We start from the raw sequence: 25,157 nt of genomic DNA, 5'->3' as shown, positions 1-25,157 counted from the left end.
TTCTGCTAAAGGAAGTGAACACCTCTCTGAGGACACCAGAAAAACAGAGAGAACTATATTTAAGGATTTTAGAAAGTCTGTCTACGACTAAGAGATAAACCAGCGAATACAGGCCTAAAACTCACTTTGCTATGTAAGAAAATTGCTTTATGAAAAGGAAAGAGCTGTGTAAGCAGTGACACAGCAAGACTGGCAACCAGGAGTTCCTGCTTTTTACTTCCATCTTTATCACAGACTTAATGTGTGGGTTTGGGCAAAACACGGAATCGTCTCAACATCATATGTTTCCTCATCAGAAAATGGGTATTTCCCTTCCCTCCTCGGGAGCACTTCCTGAGATGTATATGGAGGTGGGACACAGAGGCCCACATTTTTAAGAACGAGGGCCCCGTGAAGCCTGTCACTAGACCTGATTACACCCAATACAACCAAGACGTTGCAATACTCACTGCCATCATGAATAATCAAGCAGCACTAGGTAACTTATCACCATAGAAAGAGAGCAGGATTCCTGAGATCAGGCCCCATTTTTCAAGAACTACTGATTTGCTTGTTAATTCACTCACCATTTTATACATTTTGTACTGCGTGTTGGACTTGGGGCTGAACAGTTTATCTGACCCTGAAGAAACAAACTGCTTGACCATGTAGGTAAGGAGCAGGAAGTCATTGAAGAGGAAGCCATAGAGTTCCTTATTGCTCTTCATTTTGTAGAGCTTTCCACTGTGCAGGAGCTTTCGGGGACCCAGGCAGTTTGTAATGGAGTTGAAAACTGGTTGCTAAGAAAGATATAATCAATATGTGAGTAGCAGAAACAGCTGGGTATGATGTGCATCACTTCCTGATTGTCAACAGATGGTTCCTCTGACCCTTAAAATCCTACTTCTTTTGTTTAATACACGTAGAACTATTGTATATTTCCCCCCATAGTTTACCTTTCATGTGAAAGAATCCTAGCAAGTCTGAATAGAAGTGGCTTGCCTTATAATCTGTAACGGTTTCATCCTTATTCTCAATAAAAAACATTGGTGTAAGGCTTTAAGGGCACAAATGCCAAGGTCTGACAGGACCAGTGAGCAACATTTCCCTAGTGGCTGCCATCTTGTGCTCCAGAATTAGGTTTAAAAATAGATTCTAGATTCTTATTGTTTTGAAGAAAAACTTCAAAAATGTTGACAAGGAATAATACCATGTAAGAACATCTGCCCCACTCTGCTGGCAGGTTGAACGAAATCTGAAAGGTGGGAAATTGCTTCAATTAGTATTAACTGAAGCTTACTGGGACCTGTTTAAAATGTCAGCAATTGCATGGCCACTCAAAGCATGCAAGAAAGGTGAGGGATAATCATATTATGGCTAGCCATGTAATCTACGGAGTGGCATCTCCCTTTGAGATCACAAGTGGGAAGACATCAGAGGTGGCAGAATGTACCACTAGCACTTATTTTTTCCTACCAAGTTTCTGTGTAAATTAACGTCACAAGGAGGTGCAATATAGTCCTATATATGCCAGCTACCCAAGTACTAGCCAGTTACCTCAGCAAGTCCTTCACATTGGACATGTGACTGTATCCACTCCAGCCTGTCTGAGTTCTCTTTCTCACGCACTCCTTCATTAACTTGAGAACACAGCTCCTCTGCGCGTTCCAAGGCAAGCTTGAGATTACTGTGGTCCGGGTGGTCTTCTGGTGTATTCTCCAGAATCTGGTTAGGATCAGAAGGGAGGAAACAGAAACAGAGATAGTGCCGAGGTAAGAAGAGGGGCCAGATATCATCATCATCGCCCTTCATGCCCACTGGCGTATAGGACAGCAACAAAGGCCCTCCACTTCTGTCTGCCTCCGGCCAGCCTCTCAATAGTGCCCCAAGCGTAATCCATGCTCTTCATTTCTACTTCAATGGTCCAGCGCCATGTTGTCTTAATCTTGGCACTCAGGACTTCCATCTTCATGTCAATAGCTTCATTTCTGCTTTCACCACTGGCAGTCGTACAAGTCACTGTCAGTGACTCTGGAAAGCCATCACACACGGTTGAGAAGTTTCTAGGTCAGGGCTATTAGCCCTGAGCCAAATCCCCAATCCTAGAGAACCGGCGTGCATGCTTAGTCTGGTTCCTCTCCCCTTGACCTTTCCGGCTTGGTTGAATCTACCAGGAGCACTAAGCTCCCGCTGGCATAACTCCTGGGATCATAAGAACATGCAAGCTGCCCCTCCCCAACAAAGCACACGCACAAGGGGCAGAGGGTCCAGATAGATACGCTTATAAAGAAGTCCTTGTTACCTAGCAATGTTGTCTCTGTTTTTTGCAACTCCAGTTATCCTGCTCTTGAAATCAAATTTAAAATACTTCAGGACTCAGAATTTTACAAGCCCGGGATACTCACACTCTTCATGAGCAGAGGGTAGCGTGTAATTCTCTGCATAGGTTTCAGCAGGAAACTGGAGAGCGGCATTCCTTTACAGCGTGGGTCAGAGGCCAGTTTCTATGGTGAAATCCAGACATTTAACAAACATTGCATTATTGATCAAGGCATAAAAATAACTATTTGCATCACTGCACTGAACAGTGCCTGATGGAACGCAGCTTCCTAGTTTCTGCAAGAAATCCTAGAACTCACCTAGGTGAAACATCACAGTCCATTTACATTCAGAACTAATGGCACGTTGTAGAACTGTCATTCTACTGAGACTGCAATTACAGTCTAGACTGCAGTTACAAACCCGTGGCTGGCCCATGCCAATTGACTCAGGATCCCAGGGCTTGGACTACGGGGTTCTCTAATTGTGGTGTAAATGTCTGGGCTTGGGCTGGAACCCAGGTTCTAGAACCTTATGAGGTGGGAGGGTCCCAGAGGTTGGGCTGCAGCTTGAGCCTGATGTCTACACTTGAGGTAAGCAGTTGCTTTGCCTCAGCCCCATGAGCCCAAGTTAGCTGGCACACTCCAGCTGTGGGTGGCTAACTGCAGTGCAGACAAACCCTAAATAAGCCAGAAAAGTGCAGTTCCTGTAGTCATCAAAGCCCTAAGTCAGCTGTAAATTATAATTTTATTGTACATAGCATAAGGATCCTGGAAAGCTTGTTTAAAAGCTAACACAGACACAGTGTCAAATGGTTTTTCCTTCACTGCTATTGCCCTGCATCAAAGATAGCTCATCAGATGAACTGCAGCAGCAGTTCCTTACTCTTATTTATTTTATGTAATGTTGTGCTTAGTTAGCCTTCTGGCGCTAATGTTCTTACATGGACAGCAACCACAGTCCAAAACAGCACCTTGATTTTGTTAAGTTATGCAGGGTGTTTAAAACAGCAAGCCTTGCAGTGCAAATCAATCAACTCCAACCTCTTTTGTAGCATGACCCTTGAAAGTAAGGCAGACACAAGCACTAACTTTGTGGGTGCAGCAACTATGCTGAATTAATATGAAGCAGTGGAATGGAAAAGGGAATAAAATATTGACAAGGAAGCAAGACTGAAGGACATGTTCTACAGCTACTGTAAACCATGTACACCAGCGAAGGGCAACCAAGACTAGTGAATGGGCTGCATGAGTGGCCCTCCGTCTCAGTGGTGTTCCAGCTCTGGGAGGGAGGAGTGGGGACGGAGCATGAATGAGCAGATTCATGATGCTCTAAAAGTGCTGGGAGGGAGGGTGAAGAGGAGGAAGTGTGGGGCTTCTGTGCCCCAGTGTGAGAGAGGCATGTGTGGGGCAGGGCAAACTGGGGGTGTACAGGCTGCAGGTGGAACCCCAGCTGCATGTGGCCCGCTGGTGCCCAGCTGCATGTGGCCCAACACTGAGGTACACTGAATGCGAACAGGGCTAGCATATCAGATCCATAGAAAAGCAGAGGATTGCATCTCTGCATGAAGGATTCTGAAGTCATGGTTTTTTTTCTGGACAAGTCAACCTTTGGTTGAACAGGCTTCTGAACGTGCCCTGCCATCAGAAGAAAGGCCATAGGGATGTGAAATGGAAGCGAATGAACAGAATACCTTTAAGAAGTCTTTGAATTCTGTTTCCTCATCTGTTTTTTGTTGCAGCAAGGAAGCTCCATTGAGCTGGCAACTGCAGAATCTGATGTAGGCTTGCATGTGCAAGAGCTCTGCAGCCAGGATGTCCCCAATCATCTGCACGGGCATTTTTTCTCCTCCCATCTTCTTCCGCACTCGCAAGGCTCTGCAGGGGAGAAAATTCCACAGTTTGACTCTGTATTTCAGAAGTCCTGGAGCCTCAGAATTTCCATCTGTCATTGAGTTCCTACAGAAAAAGCCTCCAGCGCCATTAGGCCCTGGAACGTATTAAATCCAAGTGCCGGCACTACATGCTGTACTGAGAGACTTGCTTAACGCATGAATTGTGAGGAGGAAGTGATATCTGAAACAGGAATGCTTCTCCCTCCTCTTCAAGGATTTTTTGGACAAACAGCGCAGCCACTGGCCTCCACAGACTCAGAGACTTTAAGGTCAGAAGGGGCCATCACGATCATCAATCCAGGGGCTCTCAACCTTTTTTGCTGGCCCTCTTTGAAGATATTTCTGGCTGGGATGCCCGCCCCCCAAGAAAGTGTTGACCCACAGCATAGCATGCTATCTCTGTTTCTGTGCTGCTGCCTTCAGAGCTGGGCACCTGGCCAGCAGCCACCACTCTCAAGACTCCTCTACAGTAGTCTTGCAATCACCTTTTAGGTCAGATCTCCAATTTGAGAGGTATTGATCTAGTCTGATTTAACCCCATACATGCATATCATCCCACCTTACAGTAAATAATGAACAAATTTATCATTGCAAAAATTCACTCCAGAAAACACTGAAAACATATTTTATACATTTCTTACATACATCCTCTATTTCTAAGGATCTCTGTTAAAAAAATGCATCTCCTTCTGTTTGTTCCTTTTCCTCTCATAACTCGCACTTTGTGACATTATACTTAAATGCTTTGAATTGACATTGCAGGATTATCAAGTTGGAAATAAATAGCAAGAGCAGAAACACTAGGGGCTTGTGTGTACACTTACAATGGTACAGTAGCATAGCTGTGATGCAACAGTATTTCAGAGTAGACACTACCTATGTTGACAGCAGGTATTCTTCCATCAGTAGGCAATTCATCTCCCTGAGAGGCGATAGTTAAGTTGATGGAAGAATTCTTACCAAGTATTCCTACCACCGTCTACCCAGGAGCTTAGGTCAACATAACTCTGCTGCTCAGGGTTGTGAATTTTTTCACACCTCTGAGTGATGTAGTTATGACAACCTCATTTTCTAGCGTTCACCAGACTTTACAATAAAACCAGTTTCCTAGGGAGTGGAGTGAGAAAAGATATAATTACGTTGATGAGAGACTGAACAGTAGTGGGCTCTCATTTAGGAGGCACAAATGCTAGCTGTACTCACTTAAGTAACTTTGTATTAGACATTATGAGCTCCTTCCAGTTAACAAAGATCAGTCCCATTTCTCCTTCTGTGAGGCAGCCTGATTCAGCCATTCGTTTCTGGAAAACCTACAAAGAACAGACAAGTGAGCAACTTCAAGCACAGAGAAAGCAGAACATGGCCAGTTGTTTTTTCTTCAAGTGGTTTGAAACATAATGCACTGATTCATTCACAACGTCGTGGTACCCACCCATTCATTTCTCCTGAGAACCACTGCAGACAAATAAGCTCTTTAATGGAACATTTTCCAGATCACTTGCTAGAGATGCTGCCTGTGAGTTCCTACTGTTACCCCTTCTTCCAACACCAGTGTCTTACTCTGACACCGGAATCACCTCTTTGCTAAGTGGTGGCGGGTGGCAAAATCTTCCATGTGGCTTCACATTGGCAGAGTCTGGATATATTTAAATGTTACTCATTTTATTTACACAGACAGACAGCCCTGGAAGAGTGACAGTTAACTAGCATGCTGGTTAACCCCTTCTTTCAGGAATCTCAGCCCAACACCAGCGCTTGGTTCCCAAAGGCAAACTCTGTCCATCTAGATCTCTCTCTCAGGTACTTCTATGGCTCCATTTCGTCACATAAGAGGTTTATGGGGGAGCTGGGTATGAGCCCAGCTCTTCCAGTTCCTAGGCTAGTGCCCTAACCACTGACCATACTTGCTTCAAAAATTTAGTCAAATCAGAGTTCAAGGAAGACAGCATACTCTCCTAGTGCTTGCACAGCTCCTGTCCAAGAACCACCATCTTTGCTCAGAACTTTGCATGTTAAAGGATGTTAGATATCGATTAATTTACTAGTTGAGTAGTGGATGGAATTTCCCAGGCTCTTGTGCATTTCAAAGCGGAAGCACCCACATGGAGCTGGAGTCAGTGGGACTTCCCATGCCAGCTTTGAAATACACAAGAGTTCCTAGCAAGGGCTCTTGTGCATTTCAAAGTGGAAGTGCCTGCATGGAGCCTGGGGTCAGCGGGGGACTCCCCAGCTGACTCCAGGTTCTGTGGAAATGCCGCACAGAGCTCAGGATCAGCTAGGGAGTCACCAGCTGACCCCGGGCTCCACGTGGCACTGCCGCTTTAAAACGCTGCAGCGGCATTTCAAAGGGGCAGCGTCACACTGAACCTGGGATCTGCTGTGTGGCGCTGCCCCTTTGAAATGCTGCCGCAGCATTTCAAACCAGCAGCACCACATGGAGGCTGTACCCCGGGCTCCGTGCGGCGCTGCTGCTTTGAAGTACCCCTGTCAAGGCTGATTCCCCACTCTGGCATGATAAATGCAGAAGTGGAGGCACACAAAAGTACCCCAAAACCTTCTCTCTCCAGGCTTTGGTATAAAACTACCCCACAAAATCCTGAAAACCTAGATTTTGGGGATTAAAAAAAAAATCCGCTGCCACCATCAAGTGCTTTTGAACCCACAAACGGGGTGGACACTTGAAACCAACCCTAGGGCACCCCAAGCTCTTTTCTCCAAAGAGCTTGAAAAAGAGAGAAAATATAAACTGCAGTATGTGGTTGCTGGCCTCTAGTCAGAGGCCTGCAGATATCCAGAGATAGATTTTCCAGGACACAGAACTGAACCAATACCAGGTTAATAAAAGAGAAAGAACTTTTATTATCAAAACAATACTCCTGTTTCAAGCATAATGACTAGATGGAAAAGTCACCATTTAATATACTCATGGGGGACTCCCACGGGCCAAAACTTAGTTACAAAAAAGAGTGGAAAACCCATTTCTAAATGAGCACGGGACCTCACTGAGCTAACGTTGGGATGATCAGTGTCACCTAGAGAGTCCCCACCTGCTTCTCCAGCACCATCGCCAATACCGGACCCGGTGCATTCAAAGAGAAAACCCCCTACGTTAAGGAGGTCACTTTCACCATTGGCATCATTTGCCAATTCGAGACCATTCACCTTGGCACCATCTGGTGAGGGCTCCTGAACAAGACCGAGTCCTCCCAGATGGCACTGTTCTTTCAGTGGAGAACATTCACCTCGGCACTGATCCCGGTATGGCTCCTGTACAAGGCACAGTCCTCCTGGTGATCTCATCCCTTCTCAGAGACCACCAGTGCATCATGGTACTGCTCCCCTGTGGTCTCCAGGTGCCACATCTACGTCAGAGTCGGAACCAGAGACTAGCCAGTTGAAGCGGTGGCACACCTCAATCCATCGCCAACCAGCGAGAAGGCAAGAGTTGGTGGTGCAATGGCCTCCTCACTGGGAGGTACCTCCACAGTGGTCTTTCTGGACCCACTGGGCCTATCACCAGACACAGATGGTCAATTCCAGGTCAGTGTCCATGGCCTCTGTCAGCAGGGGTACCCTGTCAACGGCCATAGGAAGAGATCCCACCGTAGGGGTACTTTGCCCCTTCCAAGGGGTACGATTACTTATATATACATTCGCAACCAGGTACTCTGGTGGTGGATGCAGCTAATGCCAAACAATGCCAAGGTCAACAGGGCCCAACTCCTAAGTCGAAAGATTCCAAGAAGCTAGACCTTCTGGGGAGGAAGGTTTACTTGTCAGGTAGCCTTAAATTGAAGATAATTAATCAACGAGCGGTGTTGGGTCACGATAATTGAAATACATGGGCAACCATGGACAAATTTAAGGAGTGCCTGCCCTCAGACTCCAGGTCCAAGTTTACTGCCCATGTTAAGGAAGGGAAGGTGATTTCCTGGACTTCTCTTCAGGCAGCCCTCGATGCTGAAGACTCCACCTCCTGTACAATGTCAAAGGGCATTGTTTTGAGGCTGAACTCATGGCTGCAGGTGTCTGGGATCCCTCCAGAAGTAAAAAATATGATACAGGACCTTCCGTGTGAAGGTTCTATCCTCTTTGCAGAGCAGACTGATTCCAGGCTCCATAGTTGAAAAGATACAAGGGCTAAGTTAACGTCCTACAACCCAGCGTAGGTATTTCAAACAGACATCGCTGCCACACAACTACCCTCCTCATCAGACGCAAGAGCCGAATAGAAGGGGTAGTAGAAGTAGTCATGATCGCCCCCCAAGTGCCAGTATTAGTGAGAATAGGGGCACTAATAACCAGGCCCAGTCTTCCAGACAGTCAGCGGGGCCTGGGAAGAACTTTTAGAGATGTACCCAAGGACAAAGTACCTCTCTCTCTTCCAGGCCCTGTCTCTATGTTTGGGGGCCGCTTGTCCCACTTTTACCATGCCTAGACACATCATATCAGACAGATGGGTTATAGACAAGGTAAGAGTGGGATATTCTACCCAGCTCTTGGTTATCCCCCTCTCCTTCTCATTTCCCTACTCTATCCCTCTTACCACCAGCTACTATGACAGGAGGTGCAGACGCTTCTCGAGGTAGAGGAGGTTCCTATGTAGTTCAAAGGCAGGGGTTTTATTCCTGCTATTTTCCGTTTATTACTGTAGTGGCTAGGATGAAGGGTCTCCCCGTCACCACCCAGAGGTTCTCCTCCTGGATCATGGTCTGTATCTGCACTTGTTATGACTGTGCAAAAGATCCAGCCCCTTAGTTGTCTGACTATTTAACTCGAGTGCAGGCGTTGTCAATGGCCTATCTTGCTCATGTTCCTGTCCAAGTTGTTTGTCGAGTAGCCACATTGTCCTCAGTATACATGTTTACATCCCACTATGCCATCCAACAGCAGGCTAGAGAGGATGCTACATTTGGAAGAGCTGTGTAGCAGACAGCAGACCAGCCATCTCTGACCCCTCTGCTGGACAGCAGCTTGAGAATCACCTAACTTGGAATGCACGAGTAGTCATTCAAAGAAGAAAAGACATAAGTGGTGTTTGAAATGTGTTGCTCATGTCCGTTCCAAAACCGAATAATTCATAACAACTGAGTGCTTCAGATCAATGTTGAAGGTAAAGAGTAAAACATAAAAACTAAATATTAAGTCAGACGGGCCATTAGGAGAAAAGAGTTACTCATGTGAAAGAAAACACAGTACAGTATTTGGAAAAGTATTTAAATTGCTTTTTGCTTGAGGGCCCAGAACTGAGGGTAATGCCAGACAGAAAGGGATGTTTTTCTAGGGGAGGAACATAAATACTGAAGCAGCAATGTAATCTCTGAGCAAGCAATTCATTAACCTGCTTGAATGAAATTTGGTGAGGTATTGGCGATACACTGGTTTCCTCCAAATATTCTGAAGACAGTAGCAAAGGAGAACTTGCAGGGTTATTTAAGCCACAGGCAATTCCTCCCTAAGGGCTTGTCTGTGCAGCACATTGTGCCAGAAAGGGTGTGTTATATTAAGAACACTAACTACCCCATGTAGAACCTACCTAGGTTACATTAACGTAGGCCACAGGACTATGTTAATGTAAACTAGGATGTTTTGCACCACATCAGCTGAGTCTATGGGGTAGCTGGAACACAGTATAATAGAAAACTCTAAAAATTATGCCCTTCTAGAGCATTTTGCTGGCATGGCATAGATATGCGCTAAATGACAGACAGAAGCAATTAAATGCATTGTTCTTACAATGTAAACTTAGCAGCTTTCCTTTAGAAAACACAGCAATTTTTGATACCTGAAGAGTTGATATAATGAGAAAACATATTCTACAATGTTGTGTGTTGTTAAAACATCAAAGCCTTCACATCTATGACTGTAAAGATTACACAATTCAGCTATGAATTAAGTGCCATAAAGACTGTCTAATAAGGAAGAAGCACTGAAGATAAAAGACTTTGCTTTGACAGTTGCTTAAAATACCTTTTGTTTCCAAGTAGCTCTCACCTCTAAGACAAGCTGGAGATCATCCATGTATCTCTCTTCAGTCTGGATCAACTCATGAATGTAGCCCTGTCTTTTCCTTTCCATTGGTTGCATTGTATCAAGAGTGTGGAGATCAGCACACCCTGGAAAAATAAAATATTTCAAATCATTTAGGTCCAATTAAATCTATAAGGCTTGATGCTCAGCTTATATAAATGGCAACAGCATCATGTATTTCAATGAAGCTATAATCATACTCACCCATAATACATAGAAAATGCAGTCAGTAATGCTTACTTTGCCAAATCATGAAAATCTGGTAATTCTCACAAAAGAGTGGCCTCACCCTTTGTCTTAAGAATATGTAATAGATATGTGTGCTACAGTCTCATATTACTTGTTCTTCGTTATTTTTATAACATACACAGTAGTCACTTATTCCTTGATTTTTCAAAAGCATTGAGTTCCTCCCAGAACTCCAGTTCAAGTCAATAGGAACTGCCAGTGATCAGAAACTCTGAAAAATCAGGCTTTAAAATGGCAGCACATTTACCAAAATAGTTACTGCTCTTTGGTAACTGAAATCTCAGGTTTTCCATGGTTTAGAAAATACCGATATTTTATTTTCATTACATTACATTAAACCATTTGTTAGTATAGATAAAGCATTCAATAATGAGAACTCAACTGCACTTATTAATTAACATTAACAATACATTGTAGCCCAATTTATCTGATGAAGTGGATTTTACCTACGAAAGTTTACACCCTAATAAATCTGTTAGTCTCTAAGGTGCCACAGGATTCCTCATTGTTTTTGCAGATACAGACTAACATGGCCACGTAGCCTTAAGTTACAAAAACAACAACAAATGATCAAGTTTATTCAATGGGTCCCTAATTCAGGAAAGCAGATGAGCATGTGTTTAAGCACTTCACTCAACGGAGCTCGATTTGAGCACAAGCGTAGACTGGAACAACTATACTGAATCAGACACTTCAGAGACGCAGCAAGAACTCCATAGCAGGCAAATGTGCAATAATGGGTGACCCTATAAAATCTCATCCTAATCGCTAATAATTAAAAACTGATTTAAATACAGAAGCATGAGATTTTTTTTATCCCCACCAAAACTATTCTTTAGCATTAACTATCATAATTCTCTGAATAGTCTTGTTACCCATAAAAGCATCCAATCCCTCTTTGAATCTTGCTAAATTCCTTTCCAAAACAACTTCATGTGGCAATGAGTTCCACACTCTAATTAAGGCTTGAGTGAAAAAGCTTTCCTTATCAGTTCTGAATTAGCTGCATTTCAATTTAATTGAATGTTGAACTGTTCTGATTACGTGAGACAGCTCCTGATCTCGGCGCTGGTGAGGCCACATCTGGAGTATTGCATCCAATTCTGGGTCCCTCATTACAGAAAAGATGTGGATGCACTGGAGAAGACCCAGCAGAGGGCAACCAAAATGATTGGGGGGGCTGAAGCACGTGACTTAGAAGGAGAGGCTAAGCTTATTTAGTCTGCAGAAGAGAAGAGTGAGGGGGATTTGATAGCAGTCTTCAACTTCCTGAAGGAAGGTCCCAAAGAGGATGGAGAAAGACTGTTCTCAGTGGTGACAGATGACAGAACAAGGAGAATGGTCTCAAGTTGCAATGTGGGAGGTCTAGGTTGTCTATTAGGAAAAACTGCTTTACTAGAAGGGTGGTGAAGCAGTGGAATATGTTGCCTAAGGAGGTGATGGAATCTCCATCCCTAAAGGTTTTTAAGTCCTGGCTTGACAAAACCCTGGCTGGGATGATTTAGTTGGCCTCCATGACCTCCTGAGGTCTCTTCCAACCCTATGATTCTATGATCTCCTGTCTCTCAACCATCCTTTATCTTACATACTTTTATCATAGCTCCTCTTAATCGACTCTTTCTAAATGTAAACCACCCCAATCTTTTTAATCTTTATAAAGATAGGTTTCCACATGCCTAATAATTCTTGTTGTCCTTCTTTGAACCCTAATGAACTCTGCAACGTTCTTTCAGATGGTTTGTCCACATGAGAACATGTCAGAGTGCACTGTGGAAGTTTTATTGCACACTAATAGAGTCCAGATAGTCAGAAAGTGCACCACAAACTAGTGGGCTGCAGATAGCCTGGCTTTCCATACACTAATTGCCATGTAGACAAACCCAGAGATTGTGTGACCAGTACTGAATACAGTATTCTAGAATAATACAATGTAATTATAATATTTTCTCTCTCCAGTCTCTGTGTTAAGTAATTTGTGGAATTGGGCCCTTAATTATTTGTTTACTGAAATCATCAATCTACAATGGGATGCCTGATTTACTGGTACAAATTTGCAAAGGTCTACTGCATATTACTGCAGCCACATGCCTTGGATGGTTAAAACTAATTTATAAACTGAAAGCAGAGAGTAGAGATTTTATACTATGAATGGCTGAATCTGAGAGACGTATAAATAGAACACATGAACATTTAATTCTAGGCAAATAACTGTTAGTCCAAACTTTCTGTATTACTAGAGTCCATCCAACATCAAAACTATCCCAACCTTTAATTTTCCTTTTCTTTACAAATTTAATAAATATAGTGACAGTGATTTTGGAAAATAATCATATAAAATAGACTGAGGTCTAATATATGCACCAAAAATACAAGAAAAAAGCAAACAACTTCCCAATTAACTTGAAAAATCCATCAGTTGTTAGATGAACAAAAAGTTTGGAAAGACAAAGAATTGTTCAGTCACTTAGGACAAAAATCCAGATATCTACAAAAACTTCTCCATTGAAACTAAGTTCAGTAGAGTTATTCTATAGTATATGTTTGGGGGTGCGGTAGGGCATCAGCGTAAGAGAGAACTAATACCATTCTGAATAAGCCAAAAGCCACTAATGTCTATAAGATCAAGAATATTGGAAGCATGAGATGAGTCTTCATTTACTGAGTGCCCTAAAATCATCTTCCAGTTCTTGAGGATAGAATAATTTTGAATTGACAAACCTCAGTTTCAACATAACCAAGCAAGACAGATTTTAATAATGCTAATACTGTATTTATCCACTATGCTATTCCAGGCACTGTGACTTCTGAACAGTTACATGGAACTTGTGTTAATGTTTTTTTTCTTCTACTGTGGTTCCCCACCCAACAAAGAGAGAGAAGTCCTGCAAGTGGAATATTAATTTCTGGCAATGTAAGCTGTACTTATTTCCATGTTCAAGAAATCCTACTCTTCCTTGTTGTCACTGGGCTTGTGAAGAAAATAAAAGACTTAGGGGAAAATGGACAAATGTGATCTATTTTCTACATAAAGAGACAAGATCATGTTTAAAAACCCATTTTAAAAGGCTGGTATTTATATCACAAACATTTTAACTTGGAGTATTTTAAATCTTTTTCATACTGTGGATTCCATTATTACAAAGAGATTGTCTCAGAGACCCACCACTATCATGCAACATCCTCATGACAATTAGAACAGTTACTTAAATGAAAATTTAGTACTAAAAAAACAATACATTTTTAGCTGCCTTCAATGCAGTGTAATACATAGGAACTATGAGAAGAGGAATGGGGACAGGAGAGGACTATATCACTAGCCAGTTCTGTGCTGATCACCAGGAAGTGCTCCATGGACCTCAGTTTGATAACTGATTAATTTCCCACTGGTGCTCTTTATACATTTTTCTCGGCTTCAACAATTCAATTAGCAAAGCTATATAAGATATAGGATTATTATTACTAGCAATATTGCCAACTCTTGACAGTATTTTTGTAGAGACTCAGCTTCTGGAATCAGGAGAAGAATCGCAATTTTCTTTAAAAACTTCTAGCCCTTGTGGTTGCAGAAAAGAAGATACAGAACAAGAACCCCAAACCAGGCGTGGGGAACCAAAGGCCTGGGGACCGGATGCAGCCCCCGTCTTGCCTAAATCTGGTCCCTGAGGCTCAGGGCTCCCCAGCATTGTGCAACCTGCACTGGCATTCCATCCCCTCCTCCCCCACCTCCTGCAGGGCTGGAACACAAAATCTAGTAGCCTGGGCCTCGCCTGGTGTGTAAGGGGAATGTGAGGAGTGTCTTTCTCCTTATCAGTCAGGGACCACGTCAGTGAGGGTTCTCCACTCCTGCCCTAAACACTTAATGACCTAAGGCCAGTAATAAGCATCCAAAAATATTTTTTCCTAAGTAACTTGTGTTTTTAAAGACAACTTAATGATTTTGGGGGAGCCTAACTTGTGATTTTTAAATGCTTCTGGTTGGCAATACTCTATTAGGTTCTGGTCCTGCAAACAAGCACATGCTTAGTTTTACTTTTTATTTCTCATTAAATCAATTGGACCTACTCATGGTAATAAAGTAAAGTAAGCAGGTGCATAAAACTGTATATGATTTGGTTTGGTTTTAGCTGTTTGTCAAGGTTACAATCAAGCCAGAATTAAAGGGGAAGAGAAATCAAATCACTTATCAGATCAAAGTGAGTTTTAAAAGGACTGATGTTTCATAACCTACCAAGGCTTTAAGTGACTGAAGTCTGTCAGTCTGAGTTTTCAACTCTTTCCTGATGTTTGTGACATTCAGTTCCAGCTCTGATGGGTCACAACATACAGACCTTAGGGAAGTCAAAGGGTAGTCACATTGACAGTGCTTTTCTGCCATTTGTCAGGATTTACTAAAGCTTGCTCTATGCTACAAAGTACACTTTCGTCAGCCCAGCTGCGCATGTCTATGCTTAAATCTGTTTCCTGCCCATGTGAGCTTTCTATTACACCAACACAGTAATATCACCTCCTCAAGGGGCAATGAGACATGGTCAATCAGTGTGAATGTAAATAGTTACCTTTGTGGACCTGAACAGTCCTCCAGCAGCTGCCCCACAATGCCCAACACTGACTCCTCTGGTCACAATTGTGAATGCTACTGCTTAAGGCTCATGGGAACCAGAAGTCCCTCACCCTTTTACAACCCTGCAAATTTCTGAAATGCCTTGTTTTGACTGACCATCTTGGTAAGAACACCAAGAAACTTCAATGTCATGTGCGACTGCCCAGATGACCATACTGACAACATGCTCCAGATGTGCTCCTGTCTGGAGTAGAAGGGAGATATTTGATCACCTGGGCTTGAAGAGGCAATGCAAGCTTAGTTACAGACCAGCTGTAGAAATGTGGCCATCTACATCTGCCTGGAGGGATGTAGCAGAGGAGATACAACAAGGGTCAGCAGCAGTGCTGAGTGAAAGCAAAGGAACTGTAGCTGGCATACCAGAAAGCCAGGGAAGCCAACAGTTGATTTGGTGCCAAGCTACAGATTTGCCTCTTTTACAAAGAGTTGCATGCCACACTTGGGGGCAACTCCAGCACCCTACACACCACTGTGTATACCTCCACGGAGCCAGAATCGTAAGCCCCTGCAGCAGCGATGAGGAGGGGGAGGAAGAGGAAGATGCGGGGGCAGTGGGGGAAAGGGAGCATGTGACTGGCAATCTAGCGATTCCATGAGCTGGGACCTGTTGGCAAGTATGCTGCAGTCCAGCCAGTCCTTACAGTTAAACACAGACAAAACTGATGCAGGGGATGGAACCTCAGATAAGAGTGTAATTGTATTTTTATTTCAGTGATAGCTGTGTCCTGCTAAGTTGGGATGCTATTAACTTTTCATTAATGTACTCATATGAGAAGAGGTAGCAGTATAACAAAGAGAGGCAGCATTGTTATCTGCTTCTTATTGCCCTGTAGAGTTAGTAAGAGGGGGAAGAGGGATGCAGAGCAGTTGGTTTATGTACACAGGCATGTTCCCTCAATCCTCCTGAGAAACCTCAATAAAACTTTCACAGCAGCACACTAATAATCTTTTCCCAAAGGGTTCTGGGAGGGGCAGCCTTATTTCTTCCTCCACGCTAGAAAATTATAAAATTATGACTGGGGTGGAGAAAGTAAATACGAAAAGTTACTTACATGTTCCCATAACACAAGAACTAGGGGTCCCCAAATGAAAACAGGTAGCAGGTCCCTGGAACAACTGACAATAAAAGGAAGCATTTCTTCATACAATGCAGAGTTAACCCGTGGAATTCTTGCCAGAGGATGTTGTGAAGGCCAGGATTTTAATGGGGCTCAAAAAAGAACTAGGTAAGTTCATGGAGAATAGTGTCATCAATGGCTATTCACCAGGATGGTAGGAATGGTGTCGCTAGCCTCTGGTTCTTGGAAGCTAGAAATGGATGACAGGAGAGGGATTGCTTGATGTTGACTTGTTCTGTTCATTCCCTATGGGGCACCCTGCACTGACCACTGTTGGAAGACAGGATACTGGACCCTTGGTCTGACCCATATGGCGGTTCTCATGTTCTAGAACTCATTCTCACACCAGTCTGCGAGGACTTTGGCAGGCATCATTGCAATAAATGAGCTAGCAGCAAACAGGCCTGGGTGGCTCCAGGATGCCAGCAGCAGCTGTGCTCTCTGTGCCTTTGTTACCCTCAGGAGTGAGACAGCAACTAAAATCACCACAGCCTGTGGAAAATGATGTCAGCATTCAGTGCCAATGGCCTTATATTCAAGTTTCACACAACTGAGCAATTCCCTCCTCATATCCCTTGCCCCCTAGAAAACTATTCTCACCACAGCTGGTGCCATCAGTGGTAATGTGCACCAGCACTCTAAAGCAGAAGTACTAAGCAGCATGTCTTGTTTAAAACCTTAGGGTAGGAAGGGATGGGAGTTCTGAATCTTAACGTTGTGACTGTACTGACAATGGTCTGTGTGTTTTATCTGTAGCTGTTGCTGCTTTGAAGGGTTCCCCCTCCACACCCGCAGAACACTTGAAACTGGGAAGAAGGAGAAACTGCTACATCAGACAACAAACTGAGAACACCTGGGGGATGAATACTGCAGATGGTATGAAGATTGAAAGAGTGAGAAGGAGAAAAGTGCAAGAAAAGGAGAGATTCACCAGGACACTAAGCGGCATCTCCTGCAGCAAACAGACTGTAGTGGATCTACAAGTTCAATCATCATGGGCTTGCCTCCCTCCCTTTGCATTCAGTGGAGAACTCCCTTCAACATTCCATATATCATCAGCAAAACTTCTTCCCTCCACTCTACAGTAGGAGACATTAAGGGCAATCACAACTTCGCATACACTTACCTTTAAGAACAACTGTTGAAGTGTGTGTATCCAAAATGGATATGACTGTTCCTTCTTCTTCAAGATGTGTGCCATACATTCATTAAGGATTAAATGTATTTGCTTTTAACTTGCACATTTTTGAACTATTTTTATTACTTAATATAAACTCTACTGTTTGGGAAATATTTCACCTTTACTAGTTCCCAGCATATGTTGCAGAATGTCTGATGGTACTGAAAGCACCCACTTAGTTTTTACTGTACACTGTGACACAACTCATATGATCAGTGATAACCACTGTATAATAACCATAAATGTAAAGCAAGCACCATAAAATGATTAGGTAGAATATCAGTGATATATATTCATAGATGTACACCAAGCACAATTCCTAATGAGGCCCTACACTTCAGAAACTGCTAGAGCACCTTACAATATAATGCATTACTGTGTCTTGCTGTTAAAGAGCTCTTTCAAAGCCTCCCTTAGCCATATAGCCCTGCACTGAACTCTTCTGAAAGCCCTTGTACTTTGCTGGTCACACTCAGACAGCCGCTCCACGCCAATCCTGGTGGTAATCTTTCCCCCTCTGCTTCACATGTATTATGCAAAATGCAGCAGGCAGCTATAACCATTGGGGTATTTTTTTTTCACAGAGATTCAAACTTGTAAGTAAACAACATCGGCGTCCCACATTCAGCCAGCATTCTGAGTTGGGGAGCTGGTAGAGGTGCTGCTGCTGTCGAGGAGACCATTGCATGGCTTCATGAACCAGAGGAGCAAAAGGTAGATTGGATCCTCCAAGATCACTACTCGCATTTCAATATCACCAATGCTAACTCCGATTGGGAATGAAAGCTCCTGGTTGTACCTTTCCAAAAAGTCCTGAGATCTTAAAGGCATGAGCTTCATAGACCTTCCCTGAGAAGCAAAGACTGATGTTGGTGAAGCATCCTCAGGGATCTATCAGTGCTTGCAAAGCTACAGAAATAGCCCTTTCTACTGATGTATTCTGTGGCGAGGTGGTCTGTTGGGAAAAAAATAGGGATATGCAAGCAATCACTCCACCAGAGTTCACGAACCCCATTACTGAATATCCGTTGCCAGCTTTGTCCACATATTCATTCTGCTGATACCATTATTGGACCTAACCAAGTGAGTTATAAGATCAAGAACACATATTCCTGCGCATCCAGAAATATAATCTATGCTATCATGTGCCGAAAGTGTCCGTCTGCTATGTACATTGGACAAACATCTCAGACACTTCGCCAAAGGATTAATGCCCACAAAACAGATATCAGACAAGATCACAAAGAGAAAACAGTTTCTTGCCACTTTAACCAGAAAGGACACTCTCTAAATGACTTAGCCACCTGCATTCTGCTACAAAGACCTTTTACATCTGCACTTGAAAGGGAATCCTCTGAACTGTCATTCATGTTAAAATTCGACACTTGCCAACAAGGACTTAACAAGTCTTTGAACTTTCTCACCCATTACCAAGACAGTTTCCCCAATTATCACCTGTAATACCATTAACTCACAAACATCCCACTCTCCCTACCTTTAATATCAGCAATTCACAGACACTTACCTTCCTTCCTCCCCCTTCCTACCCCCCCCCCCGCATCCCCCTTCTGTTCTGCAATGTGATTTGTCCTTTTCATATTTGTTCATTTTTTTAATTGTATCCTTTGGTATATATGGTTGTGACTACTTTCTTCCACTATTTGATCTGAGGAAGTGGGTCTGGCCCACGAAAGCTCATCATCTAATAAACCATCTTGTTAGTCTTTAAAGTGCTACATTGTCCTGCATTTTGCTTCAACTACCCCAGACTAACACGGCTACATTTCTATCACTATTCTTCATTGTGTCCTGAACACTGCTAAGAGTCAAGCAGAAGACAATGACTAGCCCCTGCACACTTGCTTGGCAATACCATCCAAAGTGTATTTTCCAGTTCCAAAACTATTTCCCAATCCAGGGCTGCCTGTTTCTACCATGCAAACAGCACTGGCTTCTCCACTGTCAGTGCAGTTCTCATTTTTGGTGTTTCTGCACTAGAGGGCTGAGATGAGCTCTGCACACAGATTCAGGGATGTAGTCTTGCCCGTCTGAAAGTTCTGTAGTCACTGCTTGTCATCCCAAGACTACTTCACAATGTGATCCCACCAGACAGTGCTCGTTTCTGGAGTCCAGAAGCAGAACTTCACCATTTGTCAGTAACAATCTTGAATTGGTTCTTGTTATATGCCACAAAAATCTGCTGTCCAGAAAATTGCCATAGTCTCCATGGCTCTTCTTGAGGTTCTGCAAATGCTAGAGGATTGTGTGCCCTACGCTTGCAATGCTCCTGATAAGGGTGCAAAGCTGTGCACGCTCCAGGCTTCCATCAGAGATGGTGGATGGTGACAAGTTCCAAGCAGGTTCATGATGAAAATTACGGGATGCATTTGGCATTATGGGGTGCAGAAAGTGGCATGATGGGAACCTGACACCCCAGTTGCTGTCACGCTGTGCACTGCCAAAACTTCCTCTGAGACAGCGTGCTGGACAGTGGTGAGTTGCACTCTTGGATACCTACTTGCATTTCAATATCACCAATGCTAACTCAAAGAAAGAGCTCCTACTGATTTGCGCAGCTGCTCTGACTTTTCCTCATCTTTGATTTGCTAAGATAGTAAACCATTACAATTGTCATTTTAAGGGTTAAGGATGAGCTTTAACATTAATATAGCACATCAGCCAGAACCACCACATCAGACATTTTATTTTTTTTCATTTTTCAATCCTTGCTAGCTTTGCTATGTAAATGTCAAATAAACTCAATCATCCATCATCATGATGGAGCTAATCATTTGAGTAATGTGAGTCAAATATTTGCAATGAGTAAAGTTTACTAACATGAAAAAATTTGAATAGTGGGGGGAGAAGGAACCAGGCCCTAGGAAAAATCTCTGTGGCAATTTTAAATCTATCCCTCTTGGATCAAACCTTTCAATACACTTCCCTGCACTTTAAACGTAAGTAGAATAGGATTTAGTTTTCCATACAGGGAAAAAAAATTGCTAAACCATGCCAGCTAACAGACAGAATTTTTTTTTCACTACGCTATTTAAACAAAACACAAAACACACAAGCTACATCTTTTATGTGTCCTTTTAATAAAATACATTTGCATAGTTATGGATTTTTAAAAACAAAGATGAACAATTTTCTCATGCCAAGCATAGCCTGCGTTTGCATGGTCTTCACATTTATCCCCAACTGTTAATACTACAGCTTGAAAAGAACAAAAGATATTTCAAGGCAACACACACCATTATGTAACAGTTTAATAGTTCTGTTGCATTAAAGTGTCATTATGCTATAGCAGCAGTCAGCACCACTATGGGCAAGGATCTGTTAGCATTCCTATAACAGACTTCTATTTACAAGAGTTTATAATCTCATGAAAATAAATCATTCATGGATCCACTTTGGTGAAAAAAGCCTTGGGTTCAGAGTAAATATTCATTCATTGCTGGGGCAATTTCAATTATTAGAACGCAGAATTTTCTACAAATGGAACTTCTACCTTTTTATGATCCCAGAGGTAATAAAAATTATTAATACCTAGCATTTTTATAGCACTATGTAAGTCTTCAAAATGCCTCACAAACATTAACTATTCAGACATCAGTCCCTGCAACTGGATCTTGGGCTGTGTCTGAGTGCAGGGAATCAACCTGTCTGGGTCTGACTTAAAGATAGGAAATTTGGCTTTGAAAGTAACATTTGCAAACTAGATGCCTAAAGATTTTGAAAACACTGTGCAGATACAGTAACATTTTTGTTCCTCCCAGTTCCACTAGTAGAGGAATCTCCCTGATGCCATCCTTGTAGGGCTCCAGTCATGCCATCCATCCTCTGTGTCAGGAGGGATTGGACCTGTTACAACTAATTTTCTTAAATGGCTGGAATGGTGGCTGAACCTGTATGTCTCTCCAGGCTTGTGCCTGAGAAAGACTGTATCACACTGTAACCATGGAAATGGTAACAGTTTTAAGCATCAAAATTAAACCCACAAGAACAAGGAAATTCACTTTTAAAGCTAAAATCTGTTTAAACTAAGCTGTTCTCCTCGATACACCTATGCTGATACAGCAGGGTTCTTTTAAATCTTGCCTTAAAATAAGTATTCTGCATAGCCTCTTCTTACCAGTAATTTAAAACGTGTATTTAAAAAAGCCTTTTGCACCATTATCTGACCAAAGCACACAGTTATCTTGTGCGCCACGTTTAACCTGACAAATCTGTCTGATGTAGAAGATAAATACTATGAGGAAGGGACTGCGGCCTTTTCCATATTTTATAGTGTGGTGCTCACTGATGATGCTCAAAAAACTCTGCTCTATGCAGTGCAGTTGTAGCAGTGTCAATCCCGGGATGTTAGAGAGACAAAGAGGACAAGGTAATATATTTTATTGGACCAACTTCTGTTTGTGACAGAGATAATCTTTTGAGCACTGTGGGGTTCAACAGCTTGTTTCTCTCACCAACAGAAGCTGGTCCAATAAAAGATATTACCTCACCCATTTAACTCTCAAACTTGGCTATGAAAGAAACAATGTTATTACTTACTAGGGCATTAGATCTGACCTAACCATTCTGGTTAATAACACTTTGAATTGTGAATTTTAAAAAATGGATAGTCACAAAGGCACGCAGATATTAGCATACTATAAGTGACATTCTGATACCATTTTTATATAACAACAGCACAACTCTGCCTATATTAAACAGATCTGCAAATTCAGAAAATTAAGAGAAGGCAACAAAGCAACTGGCACATTTTAACAGAAACAGCCTAAACATCTAATTTCAACATGAAAAAGACATTACGTCAGCTAGAACACTGCTATTTGAGCAATTAATTAGCAGATTCTTTGCCTCTAATTAAAGTTAATTAATTCAATAACAAAATACTGAGACAAAATACAACTGGAATAAAAATCCATTTATAGTTTGATGTAGGCACCTTACTGTAATTTGTATTGCACAAAATATATCTCTCTGACCTAAAGGACACGTATACATTCCTTGATAAAGTATAGTAAATACATATTTCATCCTTTTATAGAACTTTTGGAAGAAGGCTTTTAAATCTCTGCAATTGTATTAACACTTTTTCCTGATAGTACCTCACAACATTCATATATATTGTAAACTTACGGTAGTTTGTAAACAAGTTCAGATTGCATAATCTATGTTTGTTATTTCAATCCCAAATTCAGGAAGCAAACTGAATTTAATACTATATATACTAGAAATTCTCTTTGTGTGGTATGGATCATAGAACTGTTTTATTAGATGAATGGTCTTCCATTAAATAGACCCTTTCATTTTAAAAACACAACTAAAGGAAATCTTATTTGCTAGCTTATTTTTCCCTTTGAAAGTAATTTAGTGCTGCTAAAAGATGTAAGCCTTACAGCCCTGGAGACAGACCTCCTTATTTTATCCACATAGAAGAGACAGCATGGGCAGTAAAAGTGTTCCTACAACATTCTGCTACTTATGCTTCTCAATCCTGACCTGGACAAGCTACCTCTGGAACAGGAGAGAGGATGGTACAATTTCCAAGCCCATTCAAATTTTTGGCCTTCCTCTTTAAGCTGACTAGTGTGTCTACTAGCGTCTTTTCTCATGGACTCTTGTATAGGAGGAACTTGACCGAGACCATTCATTTTATAATTGGAACAAGAACATCTATCATATCATAAAAACTTTAATTCTCTATTGACCTGGGCTAGATATGAACAAATGTCCTAGAGATGAAAGTTCTGTATCCAATTACCAGTCTTCAGAGACATTCAGTTCTGTACCAGAGCTCTTAATTAAAAAAACAAAAACAAAATAAAACATGAAGGTAAGTTAGTGAACCTGACAGCACAGCGGCAGCATGGTACAACTGTGGTAAGACCAGGGGATGCTGTTCACTAAAACTAATAACAACAAGTGTGTTACAATGGTAAAGTGTTTGAAGGAAGGTGGTTGTCAAAGGATAGGACACATCCACCCAAAGCAACTTTCAGGCCAGCCCACAAATTATATTATCTTAGCTTCTTCCCCTTATCTTGAGAGAAAATGCCCCATAGTGCCACTGTGATGAGGTGAGAGAAGAAAACAAAATGAAAACATTCTCTGGGTACGTCTAGACTACATGCCTCTGGCGACAGAGGCATATAGATTAGACTACCCGGCATAGGAAAATGAAGCGGCCATTTAAATAATCGCCGCTTCGTTTAAATTTACATGGCTGCCGCGCTGAACCGATCAGCCTCCTGGGATGAGACATACCTGGGAGGTCGACAAATGCCTTTGATGTCGACGGCGGAACGTCCAGACTACCGCGCTGAGCCGACAAACAGCTGATCGGTTCAGCGCGGCAGCCATGTAAATTTAAACGAAGCGGCGATTATTTAAATCGCCGCTTCATTTTCCTATGCCGGGTAGTCTAATCTACATGCCTCTGTCACCAGAGGCATGTAGTCTAGACATACCCTCTGTTCAACCTCTAAACTCCTTTCCTCACAAAAAGGCCACTTGAAAGGCTGGACTGAATCTGACAAAACAGTTCTATGATCTAAAACCTAAACCACATGGCATACTTATAATCACAGTGGCACTCTGTAGTGTAGAAAGGTAGGCCAAGGTTTTATTTTTATTTTTTTGGTGAATCATATATGCTGCCAATTTAAAAAACTGACTGTGTCCAGGATTAAACTAAAGTCTGTCAAAGCAGTAATCCACAAACATTTTAATTCTGCAAAGTATGCATGTTACAGCATTACAAGAAGACATCTGCCTGTATAAAACAGCTCAGCTAACTTGTGCAAATAGTGGGTCTTTGTGTGTCTGAAATCCCACCACGCAAGGGATACTTTGATATGCATGCTAATGATCTATGATTATCAATCAGAAAAGGAAATAACACCAGAGGAAACTAGAGCAGACAGTAGTGAAAGCCACACAAAGACCCACTATCCTTTCTGGTTTTACAAATTAATTGTAACAGCAGATTATAAAATACAAAAAGCTAATTCTTGTGTGGATCTATCTTTCAACCGAAGCAAAAGGATTGTGTCAGATATCTGATCAGGGCTGTCCACCCTGCCTCCACGCTATAGTCAAAGTTGGATAGTGGGTCTCTGAGGTGCTTTCACACTGGAAGACAACATTGGGTCCTAAAAAAAAAAAATGAAGGATAAAATGAACACAAAAACAAATTTAAAGAGTGAAACAAAAGTACTAAGGACAAAAGACAACAGAATAACACTCAAAGGTTAGAAAGGAATGACTAACATTTAAACTTTCCTAGGATAAAACATCATGCCTTTCTATACTTTCAATTCCATATTTTGTAAGCATACTTCAATAATTATTTATACCTAATAATAATTTTAACATCAACCAGCAATAACAGATGCTCATCAATATGCTGCAACCCATTCATTAAAAAATACCATCTCATGAAAGATCTCCTGGTGCATTGCTAATTAAGTTATGTGGATATAAAACATAGTGAGGGAAATCTGGGCTTCAATGAAATCAATGACAAAGCTTCCACTGACATCAAGTGAGCCAAGATTTCACCTATGGGATTAACAGCAAGAAATTACAGCTTCATTTTCTATATCTAATTTAGGTCAACTTTGTTCAAATATTAGGGTGTGGGCTATTAAAAGGTCATTGCAACACAAGGAACTCCAATACCACCACAATCGCATTCAGCTTGGTTCTCAAATATTTAATTCTGCAGGTCACTAAGAACACATCTGGTTACCCATG

General features: G+C 42.1%; 2 protein-coding genes across 8 annotated transcripts in view; one reads left to right on the top strand and one right to left on the bottom strand.

The window, feature by feature from the left end:
* The window catches only part of FAM228B (family with sequence similarity 228 member B), a 59,832-nt gene extending 42,381 nt beyond the window's left edge, over positions 1–17,451 (top strand). Inside the window, exon 9 of the mRNA XM_075923404.1 lies at positions 16,967–17,451. Within this exon, the coding sequence (XP_075779519.1) occupies positions 16,967–17,298 (332 nt within the window). The 3' untranslated portion in view covers positions 17,299–17,451. The remainder of the gene's footprint in view (positions 1–16,966) is intronic.
* The window catches only part of ITSN2 (intersectin 2), a 140,348-nt gene that overhangs the window by 15,572 nt on the left and 99,619 nt on the right, over positions 1–25,157 (bottom strand). For 6 of the 7 annotated variants that reach the window (XM_075923397.1, XM_075923400.1, XM_075923401.1 and 3 more), the window contains 6 exons: positions 10,187–10,308; positions 5,396–5,502; positions 3,992–4,175; positions 2,385–2,483; positions 1,537–1,704; positions 567–779 (listed from right to left, as the gene is read on the bottom strand). In XM_075923397.1, the coding sequence (XP_075779512.1) occupies positions 567–779; positions 1,537–1,704; positions 2,385–2,483; positions 3,992–4,175; positions 5,396–5,502; positions 10,187–10,308 (893 nt within the window). Of the gene's footprint in view, positions 1–566; positions 780–1,536; positions 1,705–2,384; positions 2,484–3,991; positions 4,176–5,395; positions 5,503–10,186; positions 10,309–20,469; positions 24,554–25,157 lie in introns of those variants that run through there. The other variant, XM_075923403.1, reaches the window with a different exon arrangement.

This window comes from Pelodiscus sinensis, chromosome 3, assembly GCF_049634645.1.
Source record: "Pelodiscus sinensis isolate JC-2024 chromosome 3, ASM4963464v1, whole genome shotgun sequence".
In the NCBI taxonomy this organism is placed as follows: domain Eukaryota; kingdom Metazoa; phylum Chordata; order Testudines; family Trionychidae; genus Pelodiscus; species Pelodiscus sinensis.
The sequence above is the reverse complement of the archived record's forward strand: the minus strand, read 5'-3'. Positions and strand labels throughout refer to the sequence as shown.